The sequence below is a fragment of the Aulostomus chinensis genome, chromosome 7 (assembly GCF_037954235.1).
Source record: "Aulostomus chinensis isolate RoL2024-O1b breed Wild chromosome 7, RoL_Achi_v1.0, whole genome shotgun sequence".
Taxonomy (NCBI): Eukaryota; Metazoa; Chordata; class Actinopteri; order Syngnathiformes; family Aulostomidae; genus Aulostomus; species Aulostomus chinensis.
Genome location: NC_141326.1, coordinates 30,180,285 through 30,205,496, shown reverse-complemented (window position 1 = coordinate 30,205,496; position 25,212 = coordinate 30,180,285). Strand labels below are relative to the sequence as shown.

General features: G+C 49.6%; 1 protein-coding gene and 1 long non-coding RNA gene across 3 annotated transcripts; one reads left to right on the top strand and one right to left on the bottom strand.

Annotated features, from left to right (window-relative positions):
- Window positions 1–725: 725 nt before the first annotated feature.
- On the bottom strand, window positions 726–3,376 carry LOC147259466 (uncharacterized). The gene is made up of 3 exons (XR_015117291.1): window positions 2,875–3,376; window positions 2,400–2,678; window positions 726–887 (listed from the first exon to the last, which is right to left on the bottom strand). It is a non-coding gene; the product is annotated as an uncharacterized LOC147259466 (long non-coding RNA).
- On the top strand, window positions 1,237–25,212 carry glg1a (golgi glycoprotein 1a). Of its 2 annotated transcripts, XM_086209863.1 has the most exons (26): window positions 1,237–1,636; window positions 10,692–10,721; window positions 11,337–11,423; window positions 11,767–11,982; window positions 12,799–13,002; window positions 13,179–13,250; window positions 13,467–13,653; window positions 14,351–14,565; window positions 14,984–15,105; window positions 15,268–15,369; window positions 15,630–15,783; window positions 16,305–16,346; window positions 16,816–17,040; window positions 17,156–17,218; window positions 17,423–17,536; window positions 17,743–17,831; window positions 17,923–18,040; window positions 18,745–18,837; window positions 19,136–19,273; window positions 19,350–19,473; window positions 19,842–19,984; window positions 20,229–20,330; window positions 20,764–20,871; window positions 21,018–21,138; window positions 21,392–21,498; window positions 21,728–25,212. In XM_086209863.1, the coding sequence occupies exons 1-26, from the start codon at window positions 1,298–1,300 to the stop codon at window positions 21,893–21,895; spliced, it is 3,483 nt and encodes a 1,160-aa protein (XP_086065989.1). In that variant the 5' UTR covers window positions 1,237–1,297; the 3' UTR covers window positions 21,896–25,212. The 2 variants fall into 2 exon arrangements, with proteins under 2 accessions (XP_086065989.1, XP_086065988.1); XM_086209862.1 differs by lacking the exon at window positions 16,305–16,346.

The following is a 25,212-nucleotide window of genomic DNA, read 5'->3' as shown; positions in this document are numbered from 1 at the left end:
AACAGCACCCGCAGGCCCACTGGTCACCACCTTGTCTGTCTTTAGAACTCCTCCACATAGAATGAGGGGAACCGATCTAGAATCAAACCTCTACCAACTGTACAAATCTACTGGGTGCTGCATTCAAGGACTGCTCGTACACTTGCATTTTGTACATGTGCAGAAGTATGAGGTGACCTGAACTGCACTTAGGAACTTTTGGGTGGGAGACATGTCAGCAGAAGTGACTCGCTGGTTCCACACCTGGTTTCTGGAATACTGAATGATTACGGTGATTGAATGTGTGAAGAATCTTGCCGAGCACCGCGTTTTGAATTGAATGAGCTTGTTGGATGCGACCGTTGCTGGTTTTACCAACATCTCAGGCAAGAGAACTTTTTCTCTCTTTTGACAGAAGGTATTCAGTGTTTGTCCTCTCACTCCAAACAGAGCGATAATCTTCCTGATTCTTCATGTGTCACATTATGTTGAATCACACTTCATCCAGAAACTTCATTTTGAGTTTCAAGTTCTCATAAAAGATGTTTTTCCCTCCTCCATCACTTCTTACACGTTTGCAGGCATCATCTTATGATGCATGAACCCCAAAAATTTTTAGATTCTCTAAAAATGTTTGCGGTCAACACTTGATAGCAGACTGGTGTTGGGAGCTGAGTTGATATCAAAGATTTGGGTTTTTTTCCTTTTGCATATTTATTGATTGCAAACCTTTTCTGTGAGTGGAACAATCAAACTTTTCAAAGCAAATTTAATCAAAGAGCAATCAAGCTGTTTTACTGAATATACTTTTGTGATTAAAAACACTGTCACACGGTTGGAATCCAGAAATTTCTGCCCTCCTCAGTTCCGTGGCGGTGAGGATGAGTCAACACCTGAAGGGCCTTCACCTGAAACACAAACCAAACTTTTAGAACTCAGCAAACAACACAAACATGTTTTTTTCACTTGCATAAACATTTTTAATGATTTTTTTTATCTCTAACAATAAATTTCAATAGCTGTGTTAATAGTTTTGCTTTTTAATAATGATAAAATAGTAACTAGTCTCATTTCCTGTCATTCGTCCGAAACTTTTCAACATGAAAATAATGTAATAATCCATAGTTATAACTTGATCATGTAAGTTTCGGTTCAAACAGAACTCATCACTGTCCACTCCTCCTCCTCGCAGCTTGAGCCCACCCACGCTCATCAATTATTCATGAGCGAATCCTCGAAAGAAAGAAAAAAAGGTGAGCAATGCCGGATTCCGTAATTTCCGACAGCCCGTGAACGCAACGGTAGGCTGACTGGCTCTATGAAGATGGCGGACTGTATACGTGTTCCTCTTCTCTTGTTTTTGATGTGCATCTCGCCGTTTGTGAACTCACTTCGAGACGACAACAATGTTGTCGCTAAACCGGGAGCGAACCCCGACAGCCAACAGAACCAACCCGGGGGAGGAGGACCGGCTTTGGCGAACGCAGTAGCCGCCGAGAGGAACCCGGGTGCTGGGGCCTCGGTGCATCGGAGGCGCTCTACCGGCTGGAAGTTGGCTGATGAAGCGGTGTGTAAGGACGACCTGACCCGGCTTTGCCCCAAACACTCCTGGAACAATAACCTGGCGGTGTTGGAGTGTCTCCAGGACAAGAAAGAGGTGAGTTAGTGGGGGAAGGTGCTGTGGTTGTCGGGGAGGAGGCGGGGTGTGCCTGCCGGGCAGCTAACGTTAGCTAATACCGTTAGCCAGCCGCGACCGCTCGCGTTGAGAGACCGTCACGCCGAATACCGGTCAAAAATGAGCAAAGTTGGGTTTTGTTATCTTCGTCAGCTTGTCACTGACTGTCGGGCGTGACTTTACAGGTTGTTTCAGTCACCGGGAGCCGCTAGTCGATGCGGGAGGATGAAAACCCACCAAAGGCGCTGTACACCATCCTCGCCTCATATTCCTCGTATTTCACGTCACGATTTAACGATTAAACAGGGGTGCTCCGAAATGAACAGTACTTTGTGGGAGATTGGTAAGCCGAATCCACCAGAAGACATGACTGTCACCCAGTAACTAAAAATGATCTTCAGCGTGCCGGCAGGGAATCGACCCCGAGCTGCTGCCGCGAAACACGGGCAGTTTCTTTGAGCAGTTCGGGGTCGCATGTCAGGAGCCTGTTGATGTGCATCGACACCATAACCACAACCATCACCCCGCAGCAGGAAGGCTCGGTTCAGCCCTGTTGGCTTCCCAGCAACCCGTCTCCAGGTAGAAGCCAATACCTGTCAGCTGCTTCTCAGCTAGCATGTTGCTAACCGCGGCGCGATGCTCAACCACAAACCTTAAACTAAATACAGCGGCTGCGTTTATCTCTGCTCCACCTGTAAGACACTCGCAGCCGCCAATTAACGGGGGTGTAATTGGCGGCTCTTACGGTGCATGCAGGCCAGTTTGAATTGTCCCCGTCTGGGAAGCTCATTTCCTGGGAAAGGTTGCCGGTTGCCTCCCTCCAGGCCGGGTGAGCGACCGCTGGAGCTCCAGGCCAGTGGTTGTTGTCCCGGCGGAACCCCACCTGCAGATGACGAGCTGGATCACACTTGGCCTCTCTAATCACCCAGAAAACACGGCACCAGGGTTTGGCAGCAGACCCAAACTGCATGCGTCCAGTGAGCCGGTTTCTACCAGGTTGATCACATCTGCAAAGACAAGTGAACTGAAAACCACCAGGAAGCAGCCGTCAGATACACAGCAGTTCATGTCTTATTCAAGTATCCAATCACGTAAACTTCATTCTTTGCACCTTCAGTCATACATTGTTTAAAACTGATACATCGAGTTTCCAGAGTCATCAAGTGGCGTGTTAGTGATGGCCTCTCTTCCCCTCCTGACCGAGATACAGGGAGCCCCACCTTCATCGCTCCCTGGTGTCGGTGACCTCATTGGGAGAGCCGCTGACCCAAACCCTCCACATCAGCTGCAGGACTGGTTTAAGAAGTGAAGGTCACCTCCAGAAGTGTGCTGGTCACACAGAAGTCGCCACCCTGGCGTTTCCTCACCAGTTTGAGCCCAGCTGAGCTGTTACATTAAAACACCCCCAGTATCTGCAGACACTGATGACGAGGGACGGCCGAGGGTTCAGGTCATCAGGCAGGAAAGCCTCCGTGGTCGACTGAGACTCAGGCTCTACAGCTCAGGAACAGTTCACAGCTTTATCCATCCTCTTGCTTCATGTGTTCATAGTTCAGTCAACAGAGCAGAGTTCAACAAGTCAGAAGGAGCCGACTCCAACTCTGGTCTCTGTGATTCACCTCTGACTCCTCAGGTCAGAAGCTGTAGGCACGTTCAGGTCCTGAGCGCCGGCCGGCTGGCGGCCGGTTTCTTTAAGCTCATTAGCGGCTTGTCATCTGCAGGAGGAACTCCAGCAGACTCTTGATGACTTATCAGGCGCTGACAGCCACGAAGACAAGTTCTGGTTTGTCCCCCTGAAATCTGCTTACTCACAATCACGAGACAGGTTGGGGGAGGGGGTGGGGTCATCACAAGGTGCTCTTCGTGTGTTTCCAGTCCTATTCAATATAAAGGTCAAGGAGGGGCTGGAGACATGTGACGAGATGTGCGGAAGGAAACGAGGAGCTCTAAGGCCGTCCTCCCAGTGGGAGGTTTCTGAACGTGGAGGAAATGTGAGTGAAAGAAGTCAGGAGACAAAAGGAAGGGGGGGTAGATGGACGGGCTCGGCTACGTCGGCCCGTAGGGGAGGAGACGCGCCGCGTGTTCTGCTGAAGTTCATCAGTGTTCAGGCGTAATAGCAAAAATGTTGCAGCGGTGGGGGGGCAGAAAGCGGAGGGAAGGTGGGTGTGTTTGACTGAGAGCAGCGGCGGGCAGCACAGGAGGTCAAAAACCGGACAAACAGCCGTTGGTTGGTGCCAAATATGAAAGCTTGTGCTTCCTCTTGACTTCTGTTGATACGAACATGGAGGGACGCTTTGGCTCTGCTGATCTGCGTCCCTTCCGTCTGCAGCCGCGCGCTCATCGAGGGTCTTCACACCCCTCAGTGGCAAATCTCCTAAAGGAGGCAGATTGTCAGGTTGATGCCAGCGGCGTTGTTGTGTGCTCTTCATCCGTTGTTTTGCCAACATTCATCAACCTCCTGACCAGGACCCGCTGCTCTGACCCGCCTGCACACACAAACACAGCGAGCGTCGAGTCTGGTGGGAGCTGATGTCACATTCTGATTAAACGACCATGGCGCTGAGTCCTCTCCTGCTTGATATTTAAGGTTCATGGAAAGAAGGAAAAATAACCTCATTTGATATTCAGGAAGTCAGTGGTTAACCCCCCCCCCCTTGTTTATTGGTGTCGGTTGGCTGGCTGATGATGATTATCATGTGACATTTTTAATGCCACGTTGATCGACGTTTTACGTCATGAGCAGAAAGAGCATGATAACGTTAGTGTGGGATGCTGTTGTTGGTCACGGCTGTGAGATGGCGGGTGTGTTGGCGCTGGCGAGGATCCCTGAATTATTGCAGCGTCTAACGGGTGAATTTCTTTGAAAACAAAGGCGTGACTGGTGTATTGTTTACTCCCAAAGAGCAGGTTTCAAAGTTTAGCTCCGCGTGATGAGGCTGAATCACCTTTGAATGGTGCATTGGTCATCAGAATAATTGTTGTTTAAGTTCTTAAATTAAAAGTTTCATGTCCTCGAGAAGACATGAAACCTGCCGGCTGCTCTTGCAGTAAGATGTTTCCTCATCAAGTCTGTAAAGATTTCACCTAGAATGTAGACGTGAATACGGTTGTTTTTGAAGACAAACACCGAGTTTAGCGTCACCATGGAGGAGAGACGCTGGCCAGAGTGATGGGATGCTCCTGTCCGCGGTGTCAAACCAAACTCTTGACCTCCAGGTTTTCAGACTAAGGCTTTCAAGAGAAAATAAGGCTAAAAAAACAATAATAAATCATAGCTGCTTTTATTTTGGAGGCAAGATCTGTCCAGCCATGATATTCACGACACTCTGAACGTGTTCGCACCGACACACGACTCCCACACGTTCTCTGTTTTTGTTCAAAGGCTCTGGAAGAAATCCTCTTCTGTGTTCATGGTGTTTCAGATCAAAGAGCTCGACTTGGTCGTTTGATCCGCGTGTGAATGCAGCGAGTCCCGTGAAACAGGTTTTGGCGTAACATCTGGTCTTGCTGCATCATCATGAGCGCTGCCTGCTCCGTTGGCGCTGTGCATGGAGGGTGAGATTGAGAGCTGCTTTTAGACTGGAAGCATTTTTGTGTGTCTCCAGCTCGGCCGCTGTCAGTCTGGCTGGTGGCTGTGGTTTTGTGTACGTGGTGCCTCAGAGTCCAGAGGGAGGAGGCTGCAGAGAATGGAGGCTTCCGGTGCGTCAGCTGCGTGAGGCCACCACGTGTCCTCGTCGTCCCTGTTAGACCCCTTCAGTAAGACCATGAATGGATGTTCACCTGGACTCCATCAGATGGCGTCTGAGGAGCTGAACATTGTGACAGTGGAGGAAGACTTTCACCATTTAACTCCTCTAAACGTGGCGTCCCTGCTCCTGGCCTGGAGTGCTGCATGTCAGAAAGACAGGAACAGCAAACGCACGTGGACACTGAGGTTCCGCCCACCGTCTCTGATGGTGTGAGATGTTCCACTTGATATTAGGAGGAGGCTGAGTTGGTTTACTGTCACGGTTCACCATGCAGGTGCTGGATGGGTTTGATGCCAGGTCCCTCATGTGTTCAGACCAAGAGACGAGAATCCACCTGTGAACGTGGACACAGGTGCTACCAACGTCCTCAGCTAACTTTTCATGCATGTCACAATAGAGTATTGATTTGTTTGAGTGCTTAATGGGTACATTTTTAGTCCAACAGGAAGTGGTCATGTCAGGGATGAGGTGTGTTTGTAGTCCAACAGGAAGTGGTCATGTCAGGGATGAGGTGTGTTTGTAGTCCAACAGGAAGTGGTCATGTCAGGGATGAGGTGTGTTTGTAGTCCAACAGGAAGTGGTCATGTCAGGGATGAGGTGTGTTTGTAGTCCAACAGGAAGTGGTCATGTCAGGGATGAGGTGTGTTTGTAGTCCAACAGGAAGTGGTCATGTCAGGGATGAGGTGTGTTTGTAGTCCAACAGGAAGTGGTCATGTCAGGGCTGAGGTGTGTTTGTAGTCCAACAGGAAGTGGTCATGTCAGGGCTGAGGTGTGTTTGTAGTCCCTCCTTTTTCATCCACCAGCAGCCGCTAAGCTAATGTCAGCCTATGAAGGAGCTACACCAGGGTCCCATGGAAGCCTGAATGCAGGGGGTAGCAGTGGGGGCTTATTTCAAGGTTTTATGGCTCATTCCTTTGTGGCTCTTTTGGGTGTCAATATGATGTTTTTTTTCCTAAAGCGCTACTGTTGTTCAGCTAGTGTGGCGTTTGGAGCCCATGAGATCCCATGATCAGGGGATCTTGTTGGCTGGTTCTGAGTCAGAGCTGGAACCATCTTGTGTTTTTGCTCATGCAACAGGTGTTTTCATGGAATTGTTCTGTCACTGGTGTGCGTGGTTGCATCACTCAGGCCTGTGCTGGCTCTGACCTGAGAACTGCATCAGTTGGTGCTTTTAGCGTAAACTCAACACGATCCCAGTTTGCTTTGCTTTCGATATGGGAACCTGTTTGACCAGTGACCTCATCACACCAGTCACAGCTAAACAAGGAATAATTGATTAAAAGGATAACAAACCACTCCCAAAGCAAACTTCAACTGAACAACACAAGGCTGTCTCCCTGGCGTGTGTGTGTGTGTGTGTGTGTGTGTTTCTAGAGATGCACCAGTTTTCTATTTTCTGAGCTCAGTCTGATCAGCTGACTCAAATCTGGAGATGTTGCCTAGCTGACAGCAGAAACATGTTCATGAGCGGAATCAGAGACGGCTCAAAGTTCTGTATCCAACAGAAGTCGTGATCATGAGCCTGATGCACTTTTCACCTTTCCTAATATGGTTGCAGCTCAGAGTGCTTTACATTTCCTGTTCTGGATTTTCTAAACTTGCCGTTTGTGTGCACGTGTCAACAGTGTCCACGTTGTGAGCGTGCTAGCTCGTGGCGCTGATATCTGATATGAAGCGAAGCCAGGTGCTGCTCGTGAATGAGACCGGGGAGTCTGTGGTCACCAGCTCGGCCATCGCTGTGGAGCTGCTGGCCTTCACGTGCGACTGAAATATCGTGTGTTGTTATCATTGTGTAGTCGGTGGTGGTGAAAATACACACATTTGTCACACACCTGATGGGCTCAACTGTTGGGAACAAAAGCCGCTGTTTCCTGGGTGGAGAGTCAAACGCTGGTGGCAGCCTGCAGCTCCAGAACTGCTGCTTCAACCTCCAGCTGCCCTCCAGTCACTCCGTCGGCAGCTGGCCTGAAAGTCACAGAAGCCTCTGCTGAGGCGAAGCCCCTGGACGTCGTCAAGAGCTCCTCATGGGGTTGGTTTCTATTGAGAAAAACAAACGGCTAAGAGAACAACGATGAAAGTAAGTGGGAACATGAAATGACCTGAAAGACACGTTCTGAGGGAATCTGTGCTCAAAGATTTCTTTGTAGAAGTGTGTCTCATGCCGCAGGTGCACAGGCTTTAGTATCAGTCACCGTGTTTCTTCAACACTCAAACTTTTATTTTGGAAATCATCTCCCATGGCACAGTTTCTAAACCAAGATTTTGGTGGTCAAAGTTAAAGGTCACTGTGACACCTTGATGTGGTACTTGTAGTTTCAGGGTGCAGTGTTGACTACAAATGTCAAGAACACATTAGAGCTCAAATATAGGAGCTTTTTAATGAATTATTGTTGGATTTCAACAATCTGAATTTGTTTAATGTAGAAAGAAATGGGTTAGGAATGTCCTGGAGTCCTCCTCTTCCTCCTCCTCTTATCCAGTGGGTCCGGGTCACAGGGGCAGCAGCATCAGCAAGGAAGCCCAGACTGTCCTCTCCCAGCCACTTCCACCAGCTCTTCAGGGGGAATCCTGAGGCGTTCCCAGGCCAGCCCAGAGATTTAATCCCTCCAGTGTGTCCTGGCTCGGCCCCAAGGCCTCCTCACCTCCTGAGGGAGGCGTCCTCTCCAGATGCCTGAACCACCTCCACTGACTCCTCTACCTGGAGGAGCAGCAGCTCTACTCTGAGTCCCTCCTGAAGGACTGAGCCTCTCACCCTGTCTCTGAGGGAGAGCCCAGCCTCCCTGAGGAGGAAACTCATTTCGGCCGCTTGTATTCAGGATCTTGTTCTTTCAGTCATTACCCAGAGCTCATGATCACAGGGGAGGGTTGGAACGTAGATTGACAGGTAAACTGAGAGCCTCACCTTCTGGCTAAGCTCCCTCTTCACCACAACGGACTGGTTTAGCACCCCCATCACTGCAGACTCCGCCCCAATCCGCCTGTCAATCTCCCGCTCCATCCTACCCTCACTCGTGAACAAGACCCCGAGATACTTGAACTCCTCCACCTGAGGCAGGACCTCCCCCCCGACCTGGAGTGGGCAAACCACCCTTCACCATCTGAGGACCAGGGCCTCAGACTTGGAGGGGCTGATTCTCATCCCAGCTGCTTCACAGTCAGCTGCCAACTGTCCCAGCAAGAGCTGGAGGTGGTGGCCTGATGGTCTAAGAGGACCACGTCATCCACACAGAGCAGAGACGACACCCTCCACCACCAAACTGGAGTTTTCTGTTAACTGCATTTTTCATTTACAATAATTACAGAATTTAGTGTATTGAATTTTCCGTGGCTCTGTGATTATTTAAAAATTGTTGTAATGACGTCTGAATTTGAGCTAGAAAAGTAAATCCAAGAGCAGCATCTTTGAAAGGCCAGTCCTGACCAGCAATGGTACCGGCCTGAAAGTTGAGGCGGTGCACTTGAATGCAGCCTCATCCGCTCTCCGTGGCTCTCGATGCACCGTTGACCTGTCGGTGTTTGGAAGTTTGACTCCGCCTCTCCTGCAGCATGAACGCTCAGAGGAGAGTTCATGGTGTGCAGCGTTGGGTCACAGTGCAGGTGTGATCACATCTGTTTGAGACGAATGAATGTCAGAGAGGGAGGGAGACGTGCAGCTCTGTGGTGCGTTCAGGGGGCAACCTGGGTGTGCGTTAGATAAGCACTGATATCTACGGTTGGGGGACTGGCAAATGAAAAATTGACAGGCCGGCTTCGTTCAACCCTTTTTGTCTCGTGATTTTGTTAAAGGGAGGTCATTAATGAAAACGATCAGTTGGAGCAGAACAGGGAACCGAGCTGGAGCGAGACGTGAGGACCGATTTCTCTCTCACCATGAAACTCAGGGGTTGTTTGATCTTCGGTCAGACCGGACCGGTTTCATCCGGTTGAACTCCCCATGTCACCCTCAGCGTGGTACATTCTGTGCTCACACTCTGTGGCGATGGCGAGCATCAGTAATGGAGGTCGCACCCGCTTAAACAAGAGCAGCATTCCGATCCACAGTGTCCACAGACAGCGCTCCTTGTTCAGGGGACGTCCGCTACAGGAATTTCCTTCAGCCAACTTCCTCGAGCCGGGGCGCCAGACTGCACCCCACACATACGGGTTTCAGGCTTCAGGGGTTGAGGCCTGCTCCCTTCACATTGCCAACGTGCTGAGTGCATTGCGTGATGGTTCGACTATCGTCCGCCTGCGCAGGCCGTGGAAGTCTGACCGTAGCGAGGCGCAGTGACTCAGTTCTCCTCCTGCTGGCGCTCAGTGTCGAGGCCTGTGACGGCGCTCCTCTGCTTCCTGCCCAGCTGAGATTCGCTACTTTAGCCTGCGTTGGAGGTGAAAGTTGTCTGTTGTTGTTGGAGTTTTATTGCGTTACATATTTTTCACTTCACATTTGACTTTTACTGTGACTGAATATCAGTTATTGCCTTCTCACCTCACTAATAATCCATTTTGACCCTGAGGAAAGAAAAACTCCAGCGGTCGATCACGTTTATCCTCTCTCGCTGTGTCCGTCACATTTCCGGGAGCTTGCGTTCGTGTCTCTTCACCACTGACCGCGTCTGGTCTCACATCTGTGCCGTCCTCCTCTTCCCCCCCCCGGCCAGCCTGACACCCCCAGTGCACTGATTTACTGACTGTGTGAGGAGCATTGTGACACTTGTGTGCAGAAACCAACCGTAAATAAAACACAAACATGCACATTCAAACACACACACACCTCCTATTCCCGGCATGTGGTGAGCAGTCAGGAACTCTCCAGGTCTCTTATTTCAAACACACACGCAGCCAGTTGTCCATCGGGAATATGGCAGTAATCTGAGGTTTGGTTGGGCAAAGGGAAGGGAAGCTGGTGGTTGAGGGGGCCGGACAGATCAGCTCAGGTCAGCGCAGCAGGCAGGAAGAAGTCGATGGCAACATCAAGTTAACACAACACTGGAAGCTGGAAGGTTTTTACTGCGATAAATGAGCCGAATGACTCGGAGGAGTGTGTCACTCCTCACTGACTGTTCATGTTCCATTCGTGTGTGAAAGCTGCATAAATGTGGCCCCGCCCCACTCGGTCCCCACTCCTAGTGTGCAGATACATTTCCAATGGATTCTGGGACGTTGCGCAGTCCAAAGATGGCCTGTTTGTGTTCTCCAGTTTAGGCCACATGGATTCCAGGCGCTGGAGGCTGACGGTGTATTCATGTCTGAACTGGCCCGATGATCTGGAACCTGACACTTTCACTTTTCTTCTTCTTCTGTTTCAGGAAACTGAGATTGCTGCTGAATGCAACCACGTAAGTGTTTCCTCTTCTGGAGTTACTCCTAGACAACTTCCCAGCATGCACTCTGTCAAACATCTCAAGACCATTCAAATCACTTATCCAGGTTTTCCAGTGGGACAGTTTGCTGCTTTGACTTGTTTTACACTGAAAGACAAAGTGGCGTATTTGATGTCATCTTGAGCTCTTGGCGTTTGGGATGCAGGCGAGCAGTTGAAACTCTCTGTTTCTGTTTCTCTGTCATTTCCTGATGCGTGGGGATTGCGAAGGTTGTCAAGTGATCCAAAGCTTTAGTTGCGCATTGTGCAAACGACCCTGACACTCTGGTTTGTCTGGTCTGTGCTGTTGACTTTATGCCAAGCTGTTGAACCATCAGCAGCCTGATGATGTCACAGCGCTAATCCACCCTGGATGACGATGTCATTCAGGTCATCTTAGATGTTACTGGTTCATCTGCTGAGCTGAGATGACAACATGAAGAACATCAAACCCCCAGCACAGGTGGGAGGGGCCAGATGTGAAAACTAATCCCAATGAACGAATGAGTTCTGCTGCCTGACGAATCGCTCCTTGGGGCTTCAGCTCCAAGCTTCCAGTGTGTGTAATCCAGATGTTTCTTGGTCCCTCCAGCTGTTGTGGAACTACAAGCTGAACCTGACCACCGACCCAAAGTTTGAGTCTGTTGCTGTGGAGGTCTGCAGGACCACCATCTCTGAGGTCAGTCCCTAACCTCTGAATACCTTCAGAACCCAGAACGTTATGAGGCAAATTGAACCGACGGCTCAGTTTTCAGAGGGAGTTGATGAATCACGCCTTCCTCCCGCCTGCCCCAACTTATTGTTCGACACACATCTGCTGTTGTAACCCAACAAATCCGTGACGCATTCATTTCATTCACATTTTGAGTGCAGTATTTATCCGCTAAAGTCAGTGGGATTATGTAGATATCTGAGTTAGAGACGGCCATTTTGTAGTAAAAGAATGAATTTTGCGTCATGCTGTAACGAATGGCCTGTATGGACCGAAGGAAGCGGCTTCACCACACTGTGTTCCTGCTCAGATTAAAGAGTGTGCAGCGGAGGAGCTGGGGAAAGGCTACCTGGTGTCCTGCCTGGTGGATCACCGTGGCAACATCAGCGAGTATCAGTGCAACCAGTACATCACCAAGATGACCAGCATCATCTTCAGTGACTACCGGCTCATCTGCGGCTTCATGGACAAGTGTCGCGATGACATCAACGCTCTGCACTGTGGCAGCATCAGCACGGGAGAGAAGGTTTGTACCGACCCACTAAGACCTGCGATCAGACGTCTGTTAATGAAGCTGCAGGTTCGAGGCTTCAGCGCCGCTTCCACGCCATCTGTAAACCCAGAAAGCTGGTCAAAGCGCACCTCAGCTGAGATAAGACACGCCAGTTTTCTCCCACTCAGCCCAGCTAAACCTGACAAGCTCATTAAGCACAAGGTTCTTATGGGATATCACGGCGGCGCAATTAGGAGTGGAGCAGGGCGGGAGTCTGTCTCGGCGCCTCGCCGGAGCTGCTTGCACTGAGGATGAGAACGACCATGATCATTTCTCACTCGGCGCTGGATTGCCACCTCTTCCCCCTCTGACCACCAGCAGCACAACAGCTTCTCAGAATCAGGAACTGCTTTGCTCAACATGTGGTGAAGAATGTGCGGTGAAAGAAGAAAAAGATTAAAGTTGAATCCGTTCAAGTGTAAATGCTGGGACTCAAATCACAGGAAGTGAACAGAAACAAATGGTCGAGTGTGAAGGAACCACAGTTACACTTCATCCCCGATGTGCATGGGGGGGGGGGGCTGCTTATCTACTTGCACGTCATATTTAAAGCAACATGGTGTTGCTCTGAAAAGTGGAAGGTGTGTGTATGCATGCATGCGTGTGTGTGTGTGTGCGCGCGCCTGTGTGTGTGTATGCGCCTGTGTGTGTGTGTGCGTGCGCCTGTGTGTGTGTGTATGCGCCTGTGTGTGTGTGTGTGTGTGTGGTTTTGAGAGTTCGGTTTGATTTCATTTATCTATATAACCTCTGATTTTCACTGCTGTCATCACGACCTTCATCCTGGTGTAGGACATCCACTCTCAGGGCGAGGTGATCGCCTGTCTGGAGAAAGGCTTGGTGCGGGAGGCGGAGGAGCAGCCCGGGGCACACGCCATCAAGGACGACTGTAAGAAGGCCATCATGAGGGTGGCGGAGCTGTCGTCTGACGACTTCCACCTTGATCGCTACTTGTACTTTTCCTGTCGCGACGACCGCGAGCGTTTCTGTGAACACGTGAGTAGCTGCAGAGATTTTGCTGACAGGCTTCTGTTACATGGTGATGTCACTGTTTTGGAACTTTTAATCAGTGCCTTGATATTTTACACCTGCGAGGGAAGGTAAATGCTCGTGACACAGCGGTGGAACCTTTAGAGGAATCAAGTCTCTGTCCTGCTGTCTTTGTTTTGCAGACATTAGCTGGTGAGGGGCGAGTTTACAAGTGTCTCTTCAATCACAAGTTCGAGGAGGCGATGTCTGAGAGGGTGAGTGCTGCTCACTTCTGTCTCCATCTCAGCCAGAAACATTCACATTTTATCGAGCAGCTGTGAAGAAGTCGGGAAGCTTTGCCTTGCTTTCAATTAGAGTTCTCATTTTGTAAGTTGTTACTTTGACACAGCGATTTCTCGAGCTGAATACTGAGCTTTCAATTCCCTGGTGCAACGCTGATGGTGTGTGTGTCCGTGTGTCCGTGTCCTCAGTGCCGTGAGGCACTCACCACCAGGCAGAAGCTGATCGCTCAGGACTACAAGGTGAGCTACTCGCTGGCCAAAGCCTGCAAGTCGGACCTGAAGAAATACCACTGCAGCGTGGACAGCAACATGCCACGGGCCAGAGAGGCCCGCCTGTCCTACCTGCTGCTCTGTCTTGAGTCGGCTGTTCATCGAGGTAGGCCGCTCTTCATCAAAGCCCCTCCCAAAAACCTGCTAACATCTGGCTTTAGTCTGCAACAACAAGTGGGCAGAGCTTTACGGTCAACAATCTACGTGTAGGAATAAAACCTTAAAGTAAGAAGTTAAAAAATAAAGCAGAAAATCCATCACTGTCCTCCATGCTGCTGTTACTATGGCTACCAAAGATTGTGTAGAGGCCCAGGATGCTGCACTCAGCCGCTGGTTTGGCACCGATAGCGGTGACTACGTTCGTACCATCGAGCATGACTCACCAAAAACAAAGAAGAGCGATGGGAACTGCTGGTGCTCTCGTGTGGAGAGTGAGAGCAGGTCTACCTGTGTGGGTGGGTGAGAGCGGCGCTGGAGGCCACGAGTAGCACAGCTGCCACCTCTGGATAGCACAGCTACTAGACTAAGACAGCAACACCTTCCTCCTGGTTTCATTTGTATACAGTGAATATTGAGGGAGGTTTTCACAAATGAAAGTGTCTCGCTCATCCCCTCCTGTCGCTCAGATGCATCGTCCTCCCCTCAGAGCTGCGCTGATCAGTGCTGTACAAACGGAAGGACCAGCAGTTTTGAAAGGACAAAGTAAAGGTTAAAAATGAGATTCATCATCTGATAATCAACTCTGAGTAGCTGGAACTGTGTGTGTGTGTGTGTGTGTGTGTGTGTGTGTGTGTGTGTGTCAGGCCGTGGGGTCAGCGGCGAGTGTCAGGGAGAGATGATGGACTACAGGCGGATGCTGATGGAGGATTTCTCTCTGAGTCCTGAGATTGTGCTGCACTGTCGCAGTGAGATTGAGGGTCACTGCTCCGGGCTGCACCGCAAAGGACGAACGCTGCACTGCCTGATGAAGGTCGGTCGGGGAGACATGGGCGCCATCGACCCCAACTGTCAGAGGGCGGTGAGTCGGCGTCGATGTTAACTACAACCCAAACAGCGTGACCTGTCACCTCTGCTGTCAGAGGGCGGTGAAAAGACGTACACGCAAACCTAAAAACGCTCCAGTTTGTGCCTTTGATCTTCAGCTTTGACTGATGCTTGTTGGAGACCCTGACGTCTGACTGGAGACAAAAGCAGGCCTTACAAAGACAACTGTCCTTTTCCAGCTAATGAGGCTCACTCAGATAAACTAGTGGGGTCATTTATTGCGTATATCATCCCTTTTCACCATTTCCTGACAGTTTTTTGATGAAATGGTTTAATTAGTTTGAAAATCATCCATTTGCAGTCTTATGCTTCAGAATAAACCTGGTCGGCCTCCTCGGGCGGAGGGCCGTCCCCACTGGTGTTTTCAAATGCGTTTTGTCGTGTGTCTTCAGCTCCAGACGCTGATCCAGGAAGCCGACCCGGGAGCCGACTACCGCATCGACCGAGCGCTCAACGAGGCCTGCGAGTCCGTTATCCAGACGGCCTGTAAACACATCCGCAACGGGGATCCCATGTGAGTTGTCTTCTCACTCTTGCTCTCGCCAGCGTAAATCAAACCGTTGAATGAGTGCTGAGTACTGAGTACCGCGTACCTGTCACATGTCTACATCCACCTGGAGAGGGCAGGAGGACCTTCTGTTAGCATCCGTCTGATGCGGAGATTCTTTTGCTGCAGGATTCTGTCGTGTCTGATGGAGCATTTGTACACTGATAAGATGGTGGAGGATTGTGAACACAGACTGCTGGAGCTGCAGTATTTCATCGCCAGGGACTGGAAGTAAGTCCTGAATCGCTCATGAGACATGTGGGAATAAACCCACAGATTCCCTCTTCCTCCTTCGCCTGAGTCTCTTAAATGCTTGCTAATGGAATTTATTTCGTATTCTGTCTTTTAACGTCACTTTTTCATTTGTTGTTATTTTTTACACCTCCGCTGCTGCTAGGACTTCTGCTGCTGTGTTAACAACAATGATCACGAGCCACTCGGCTCCCCCTGCTGTTCACTAATGGGACCTTCCCACCTGTGTTGGATCTCAGGTTGGATCCCATCCTCTATAAGAAATGTCAGGGTGATGCCAGCCGACTCTGCCACACACACGGCTGGAACGAGACCAGTGAGATGATGCCGCCTGGCGCCATTTTCTCCTGCTTGTACCGCCACGCCTACCGCTCAGTGGAGCAGGGACGGAGGGTGAGTCTCCACCTTTCCCTCCTCTGTTGGAGTTTTATTTCCCCTCCCCCTCTCTTTTTCAAAGTGACAGTTCATCCGATTTGAAGTTCTCGCTAACAGGAGTATTCAGCTCACAAAGATGCATCACTTCTTTGTGACTTCAGAATGCAGAAAGAGCCAGCAATGTATATTTAGCTTGAAGCTAACTGTGACTGATGGCTAACAGCTAAACTGTTCAAAAAGGTAAAGGAGGTATAAGTTGCTGTTACCTGAAGGCCACACCGGCTGGTGACAGGGAGCTCTGCTTTATGAAAGCTGAAAATGCAGACCGACCAGAATGAGAAAAACCTCCCTCGGCACATTTGTTATGGAACGAAGGAACTCCCTTATTTCTGTTGATGAAGTCTGTCACTGGTGTTTCAACCCAAATCTAGTTTGACTAAATGTCGGGTCGCTGTGCCTGTAAAAAGGAGAACTTCAAAAGTAATGAGACCCACAGTGAGTGTGTGAGCCGGCTGACTGATGTGGGAATATCCTCTTAGCTCCCCAGTGGAGAGTCTGAAGCAGAGAACCCGGGTTCCACTGTGAGTACACGGACGATCACGGCCGTCATCAAGATTGTCTCTGCTTATTCCTATCAAGCACCGATGCATGTGAAGCGAATGATCCAGATTGATCGTTGAGGTTAAGTGAGCTGTGATGTGAGAATCAATGGGAACCTCTAATTATGCAAAAGTGGATAATCAAGCGTTTTCTAATCTGCAGTGTCCTTGATGGATGCTTCCACCCAAAATTGTGCTGTTTTTGAATCAAACCCTTCACTCTGTGTGTGAAAAGGTGTTAATGTTGTCCTTCATGAAGAGGACTCACTGGTCACTTAGATTTAAAGACTGCATTCGTAATTGATCTAGTTTTCCTGACAGGAGAAGTTTTGAACTGTAACTCAGAGCCCTGCTGCAGTCCCTCTGAATCCTCTGAATGAATTTGGTACATTCCAAAATAGTTAATAGAAGAATGAGCTTTGTCTCTATAACCACACCCGACGATGTCCAGCTCTCAAGGGACTGCAAGGTGGAGGTGCAGAGGATCCTCCACCAGAGGGCGCTGGACGTGAGGCTGGACCCTGAGCTTCAGAGGCGCTGTATGACGGACCTGGGGAAGTGGTGCAGCGAGAAGACGGAGCCCGGACAGGAACTGGAGTGTCTTCAGGACCACCTGGAGGACCTGGTGTCCGACTGCAGAGACGTGGTGGGAAACCTCACAGAGCTGGAGTCGGAGGTAACGCCGCCGCCGCCGCCACTGCTGCTACCCAGAGGGCAACACACTGATTGTTGCCCAGTTGTTCAGCTCACTGCTATGTCTTAACTGCATCTGGTGTTTGGTGCTTTTGCAGGATATTCAGATCGAGGCGCTGCTGATGCGAGCCTGTGAGCCCGTCATCCAGGCCCACTGCCATGTAAGTCCCCGCTGCCTCCTGGTTCTGGATCACTAGACACGTTTTGAGACTTTGAGGCTTCTAGGTCAAGTTATCGCCTCACAGCAAATCATCAAATGATAAATATCCTAAAATACGGACACCAAGAAACTGCAAATGAAAATATGTGTCAGTATTGGAAGCAGGTTTTGGACTGAGAATCTCTGGTGTGTTGGTGTGTGCCAGGAGGTGGCTGACAACCACATCGACACCGGCGATCTGATGGAGTGTTTGGCTCAGAACAAACACCAGAAGGAGATGAACGAGAAGTGTATGGTGGGCGTGACGCACTTCCAGCTGGTGAGCAGAACCGTGAAATATGTTGTTTCAGCGCCGCAAGATCTTGAGTGCTGCGGCGTCAAATCTGAACACACTTGATGCTTTATCGCGCAGCATAAACACAAGTATTGTGAAAAGACATAGAAAAGGTGGTGCCGAGTCTTAGGAGCATCTAGCGTTCAGCATCCTGGACCAACTACGTGCTAACCAGCTGTTTCTGTTCACAGATTCAGATCAAAGACTTTCGTTTCTCCTACAAGTTTAAGACGGCGTGCAAGGAAGACGTCCTCAAGTTGTGTCCTAACATCAAGAAGAAGTGAGACGCACAAACTCTCTCAGAGACGGTTAAAACCGTCTGTTCTACATATTTGCTGCAAATCTGTCTTGTGTCTTCTGGACCCATTCAGGGTGGACGTGGTGATCTGCCTCAGCACCACCGTGAGGAATGACACCCTGCAGGACGCCAAGGAGCAGCGCGTGTCCGTCAAGTGTCGTAAACAGCTGCGGGTGGAGGAGGTGGAGATGGTACGTTCACTGACGGTCACAGTTGAAGATGAATGTCTCGCTGAAGGTGAGGGAGGCTGCGAGCTGCTGCCCCGAGACTAAACAACAGCTCAGACAGGAAGTCCAACAGTTCAATCTGTTATTAAAGATCATTGAGCAGCAGGACAAGAAGAAGCTCCACCCACAACTAGCAGTTGAGCTCACAACTGTTGCACACCACTGGGCAGTAGCACACACACACACACACGTGAACTCTCTTGGGCTGAATACAGATGTTACCAGTCATTGTCATTGATTCTGAGGTCAGTCCTCTTCATCAGCTGATGCAGATTCCCATCCCTGAAGGTGTGTATCAGGGAGGGTTCAGGGTTCAGATCCAGAGTGTGGAAGTGTGCAGGTGGAAACAGATCGGCCAACAACGATGATGCCAGCAGCTCGGTGACGGGCGGAGTCTGAGTGGCAGGAAGGAAGATGAGCTGAAGCAGGAAATGAATTAAATTCTGTTCTCAGTAAAGATCCTGCCCACCAGCTGTAGTTCTCTGTGAGAGTGAGAAACTTGAGAGACACCAACTGAATATTCAGGAAGAAACGTGATGCGAATTGATGACAAACAAAAGAGCATTTTAGAAATGGTGCGTGTGTGTGTGTGTGTGTGTGTGTGTGTGTGTGTGTGTGTGTGTGTGTGTGTGTGTGTGTGTGTGTGAATCCTTTCTGAACCTCTGCAGTCTGAGGACATCCGCCTGGAACCGGATCTGTTTGAATCCTGTAAACCGGACATCAACAAGCTGTGTCAAAATGTGGCCTTTGGCAACGCACAGGTCAGCTGCCACACACACACACGCACACACACTCAGGACATGGTTTACAAGGTCATGAAAGACCTGGAAACATCATGGAATTCATTAATGGACATTTCCAGACCTGTGGAAACATAAATAAAGGCAGAAGGATTTGCAGTGATCGTGTGCTTATAAACTTCATTAAATCTGTCTCGGTGCATCGTAGCTTCATCCAGTTTGGAACCACGCAGCTTCGTGGTTATTCTTGGTATGCAGAGACGTCTACAAATAAAAACCCTTTAAATATCTGAGAGAGCTGGACTCTGGTTCTCTGCAGGTTATCGAGTGTCTGAAGGAGAACAAGCGTCAGCTGACTCCGCGGTGCCACCAGAAGATCTTCAAGCTGCAGGAGGTGGAGATGGTTGATCCAGAGCTGGACTACCAGCTGATGAGAGTCTGCAAGAACATGATCAGGGTATGAATGAGGATCCGCCGTGAACCGGTGCTGCTGTGACGGTGTGTTCTAAACTCTGTGTGTGTGTGTGTTTCAGAGGTTCTGTACTGAGTCAGAGGGGAAGAACGTTCTTCAGTGTCTCAAACAGAACAAGAACAGCGAGCTGATGGATCCGAAATGCAAACAGATGATCACTAAGAGACAGATCACGCAGAACACAGGTACACACACACACACACACACACACACTCACTCGTCTAACGAAGCTAAATCCAACTCTGGTGCAGTTAAGTAGCTGTGTTCATTGTCAAATTGATAAATACTCTTAAAGCAATACTTCATTTTTCATGTGCCTTTTCCGACACGTCTACTAGCTCTCCAGATCTTCTTAGTCCAGCCGTGTGCTCAGTAATCCACGAGCCCTCGCTGTGTTCTGGTGGACCAGCACCAGCTCAGTCGGGTGAAGCAGCCCTCTGAGATGGAGCTGTCCTCACCTCCATCGTTGCTGCTGCTCTCTTTATTACATGAGTTGGCTTTGCCTGAAGTTTGTTGTTCGGGACCGCAGAGGCTAACGCGAGTGTTTGTCCAGACTACAGGCTGAACCCGGTTCTGAGGAAGGCCTGCAAAGCCGACATCCCCAAGTTCTGTCAGCCCATCCTGAATAAGGCGACGCCCGACAGCGAGCTGGAGGGTCAAGTCATCTCCTGCCTCAAACTCAAATACGCAGATCAGGTCAGACTCGGCGCTCTGCTCACACATGCTTGGCTCACCTGATCCCGATCACATCACCTGATCACATCACCTGGATGTGAGAAGGCAACTCTCCCCTTACAAAATGACCCCAAAGACAAAAGCTCTGCACATTGGCTCGTCCGGCTCTCTGCTGCCCTCAAGTGGCAAGAAACACACAAGATGGTGCGTTTCAAGTAATTATTTCTAAATATTGGCGTGTGTGTGTGTGTGTGTGTTTCTACAGCGTCTGTCGACAGACTGTGAGGACCAGATCCGGGTCATCCTGCAGGAGTCGGCACTGGACTATAGGTTGGACCCTCAGCTGCAGCTGCACTGCACACCTGAGGTACACACGCACGCTGTGAAGAGAAGCAACGTCTGTTTCTGCTCTGGTTTTGGTCATTTTTTTATGCCAAAAGTGAAACGTCTCCTCTGGTTTTCGAGCGTCTAAAGGGAACATTTGTTCCATCTTGGCAGTGACATAAAGGCTGAATTACTTCCTGTTTACTCTTGAAAAAGACATTCACATTGTGTACTTGTACATCTGGATCATATTTGTAGTATCAGAGTAGTAAAAGCGTTGTGTTTTTATGGAGCTTTGTGGGTTGACGTGCAGTTTTGAGTCAAGATGGCTGCGTTTGACCCACAGGGGAAAGATGTCTGACTACTGTGTGTAGTTTGAGTCGTAGCAGGAAACACGGCTGTCAGTTACTTACTGTGTGTGTGTGTGTGTGTGTGTGTGTGTGTGTGTGTGTGTGTGTGTGCGCGCACGCATACAGATCTCTCGGCTGTGTGCGGAGGAGGCAGCAGCTCAGGAGCAGACGGGGCAGGTAGAGGAGTGTCTGAAGGTCAACCTGCTGAAGATCAAACAGGAAGCGTGTAAGAAGGTAAGAATGGCGGCCGCCTAAACCCTCGCCGTCAGTCCTGAGCCATTTTGAAACATTGAACTCCTCCTTGTTACCCGTCCACCTCCTGTTTCCTCCACTCTAACATGAACTTCCTCCCTCCCCTCGCCATCCTTCTCCCCCTGCAGGAGGTGCTGAACATGCTGAAGGAGAGTAAGGCAGACATCTTTGTGGACCCTGTCCTTCACACAGCCTGTGCCCTGGACATCAAACACCACTGCGCTGCCATCCCACCCGGCAGGGGGCGCCGTGAGTCCACTAACAACACACCTGTAGTGACGAGGACAAAAGATTGACTTTGACTTGAAATTACAAAGAAAAGGAGACTTTCAGGGCAACGCTGTTGAATGAGTAACAGTGACGGAGGACTTCTCCTCCCAGCTGAAATTTAGCATTTGAGATGTAACTAACGGAATCAACAGAAATGAGACTGGTGTGTGTGTGTGTGTGTGTGTGTGTGTGTGTGTGTGTGTGTGTGTGTGTGTGTGTGTGTGCGCCTCAGAGATGTCGTGTTTGATGGAGGCGCTGCAGGACAAACGTGTCCGGCTCCAGCCTGAATGCAAGAAGAGACTCCAGGATCGCATCGACATGTGGAGCTACGCGGCCAAGGTGCGCTCCCTCTTGACACCCACTCAGCCTGTGGTTGGGTGGAGCTCGTTGCTCAGGGTGACAGTGCGATAGAAGTCGTCGTGGTCATTTTTGGCATCTGGGGTGGGACGTGAAGTTGTGGAGGTCTTTGATAGGGAGTCGGCGTCTGAAAGTGACGAGCTGCGTCGATCGGTGGAATATTTGATTATTAATGCAACATCCTCTCTGACTTCTCCTCGTCTCCTGTCAGGTGGCTCCCGCCGAGGGCTTCTCAGACCTCGCCATGCAGGTGATGACATCACCGTCCAAGAACTACATCCTGTCAGTCATCATAGCGGGCGTGGCGCTACTCTTCATGATGGGGCTGCTCTGTGGCAGATTCACCAAACGTGTCACTCAGGAGCTGAAAGATAGGTAGACCCCGCCCACTTCGGGGTCAGGACATGCCCACGGGAGAAACAACCACCACCAAACCAACCCCTCCTCCTGCCCCCCCCCCCCCGAGCCATACCTCCACATCTCAAAGCTTCGCTTCACCTCCAGTGTCGTTGCTGCTGTTGCGTCCATGCAGGAAGGACACGACCCACAACCCTCCAGCTGCCCCTAGATCAGCCCCGCCCACTCACTGAAGCCACACCCACTGCTGCAACCCTCTTTTGTTTCTCTTCCAAGCTTCAGTGCAAAACTCAGCCTCCCCCGGACTTCTTTCCTTTTTTTGTAATCCTTCTCCCTCCTCTGCTGTGGGTTGGGGGGTTGTAAGGAGCTGAGGTCAAAGGTCAAGACTTGCAGAAGGTGATGGGGTCATTGGATTTAAGTGTAAATGTGTAGAAACTGGGATTGGAAAAGCTCATCTGTAGAGTGGTTAAATGACTCCAGTATTTTAATGGTGTGTGTGTGTGTGTGTGTGTGTGTGTGTGTGTGTGTGTGTGTGTGTGTGTGTGTGAGTGAGAGAGATACAACAGTCTTTCTACCGTTTTCCTCTCGTTTGTCCTGCTAAAGTTTATTCAGAGTCTTTTGGGCTTTGAAGATATTTTATATATATATATATAAATATATATATATATATATATATATATATATATATATATATATATATATATATATATATATATATATATATATATATATATATATATATAAATATATATATATATATATATATATATATATATATATATATATATATATATATATATATAAAATAATATGCTGATGTATGTTAGATTTAATCGCCAGCGGACTGCCAGGTGGGCGGTGCCAACCAGCCCTCCGTCGAGCCATAGATGAGATACGCGGGGGGGGGGCGTCTGGCTCCGGGCCGGCTCGCTCACAGCTCTTCCTGCTGTGGGAATATTTGGTCTCATGTACCTTTTTTCTCTTTTTTTGTAATTTTAATTTCAAGATGGCAGACTTGGCCACCTCAGCTCTCCTCATGCAGTCCGTTAGTTTTCCCTGCTCCCAACTTGTGCCATAAACGCACCACATCCAGCTCCCAGATTAGCAGCCAGGTGTGGAACGTTGGAAGTGACACAGTCGGAACCTGGACTGGGAGGACTGGGAGGAGTGGTTTTGTCGATCGGTTTTGTGCTGGTTGGTTCGGGGGAAACTGAGCAATGCAGGAAAAAAAATCAGAATTAGAAATTAAATACAGATTATAATGGAGTTGTGAACGTGTTGTGTCAAGATGATGTTGGAATCATTGCACATTTTTCTTTTGTATATCTATAAATGCTTATATATTCATCGCCTTATTTATTTGTTTACGAACGGTCAAGCAGCCCCTCCCGTCCTCTGAATGTTCTCTGGTTGCCTTTTATCCAGCAGGTGAGCTGGCTGACTCTCCACATAGGGCCTTGAACGCCTCACTGGGCGTCAGGTAGGGGTTGAGTCCAGCGGTGAACTGAAAACATACATGTATATATCATCTAATCTCACAGCTCCCAGGCGGATGAATTGAGACGATGGCGACCCGAACTCGTCGGTGTCCGTGACTCTTGGTTGGGGACGACCGCTGCTGCCGGTGGTCACTTAGCGACCTGCAGCCAACGTGTGCGACATCTGAATCATCCGAATGGTTGATTCTAAAATGATGGCGGTCGCATTTCCCACAGCGTTGCACAAGCTTGTATGAAGTGTGATAACACAAATGTTCGCATTGTTATTTGCGTCTGGTCTTAAATCAACATAAGAAAACCAGCAAATATTCACGTTTCGATGCTTGAGGCTTCACGGGTTTTTGCTTTGACAGTTGCTAAACTAAAATGGCGTCAGGCCTGAATGAAGGTGAACGATTGTGATTTGTTGTATCGATGAGACGTTCTTGAAAGGCTCAGCAGCGTTTGCATCATCCAAGCTTTACGTCGATCAGAAAACCAAATCCAGGATCTTCTCATGTCGTCTCATATCACTCTAGAAGTCTGTTTCGTTTGTGTGGTCGTACCACTGCAGCGCGGCGGGGGAGGCGGCGTGTTCCATTGCAGGCAATGTGTTCAGAAGCAGCAAAAAAAAGGTGGATTGTTCGAACTTCCCCGTCTTCATGTTGGCATGTGAGAAAAATACGATTGGTCAAACCTTCTCCTAGAAACGTGGCTCTTTGATTTTTTGGAGACGTCGTTTCCAGTGTTGCACCGGTTCTTTACCCATCCAGAAGCTTGCTGGGCTTCCTGGTGAAAGCTACTGACCGCCAACGCGTCGAGCTGCGCCGGGTCTCGCACACGTCCTTCGTAAAACAACCTTTCTTTTTCGTTTTTCCCTTCAAGTCAAACCCATTCGGTGACAGAACCCGGCTTGGCTTCATTGCCTGATGATGTTGCGAGCATTGAAACGTGTGCGAAGGTGCGTCAGTCGCGCTGCCGTTCCATCATCAGACCGCCAGTTGGTGATGGGGCTTCTGCGCTATGGTGCGTGGCCATTGCGTGTCTGTCATTGAACAGCAGTGGCTTGACAGAGGAGGAGGCATGGTGTGATGTTCCAAAGGGAACCAGTAACAGCGTGTGCACCTCCACCTGTGTGTGTGTGTGTGTGTGTGTGTGTGTGTGTGTGTGTGTGTGGGGGGGGGGTCAGGGGTCAGGCTGTGGTTTTGAATACCTTCACTGTAGCAGTGCTACAAGAATAAGAATCAGTCTAAACCATAATGGCGTCCAGGGTCATCGTATCGTCCGCCCGCCATGGCGACTAGTCCTGGGTTGTCAAGGGTCCTCGCTCTCGCCAGGGAAAGTCCAACGTGTGGTCGTGCTCTCCTGAAGCTCTCTGTTCTGCGTGTTGATTGAACAGGTTTGGAAGGGTTTGTTGTGTTGTCCCGGTTAAAGTTGGGTGTGGTAAGCCCCGCCCTCCCTGCTTGTACAGAACACATTCTGATTGGTGGAACTGCCTTCTTGTCCATCTGATGTTGGTTTTATCGAAGCGTGCCTACTCACCATCCCGCCAAGGGACACCATTGTACAGAACATCCCAGAAGACCCTGCGTCAGCCAGCAGAGAAGGGCGAGTGTGTGTGTGTGTGTGTGTGTGTGTGTGTGGGGCCCACAGAGAACCCATAGAGCTCCTTGCCGTTCTCGTTGTCCAGAGTGGCGCTTGATTCTACGTTTGCTGAAGATCTTTTGCTCAACTCGGTTTTGTGTCTGATTCCTGGAGCTCCGGATCGTTGATTTATTTTTCTTCTGGTTTCGTTCTTGTCGTTGTGTACAGATGAAAGCTGGACAGTTTGTTAATATTAATAAAGTCTGCAAGGTTTCTA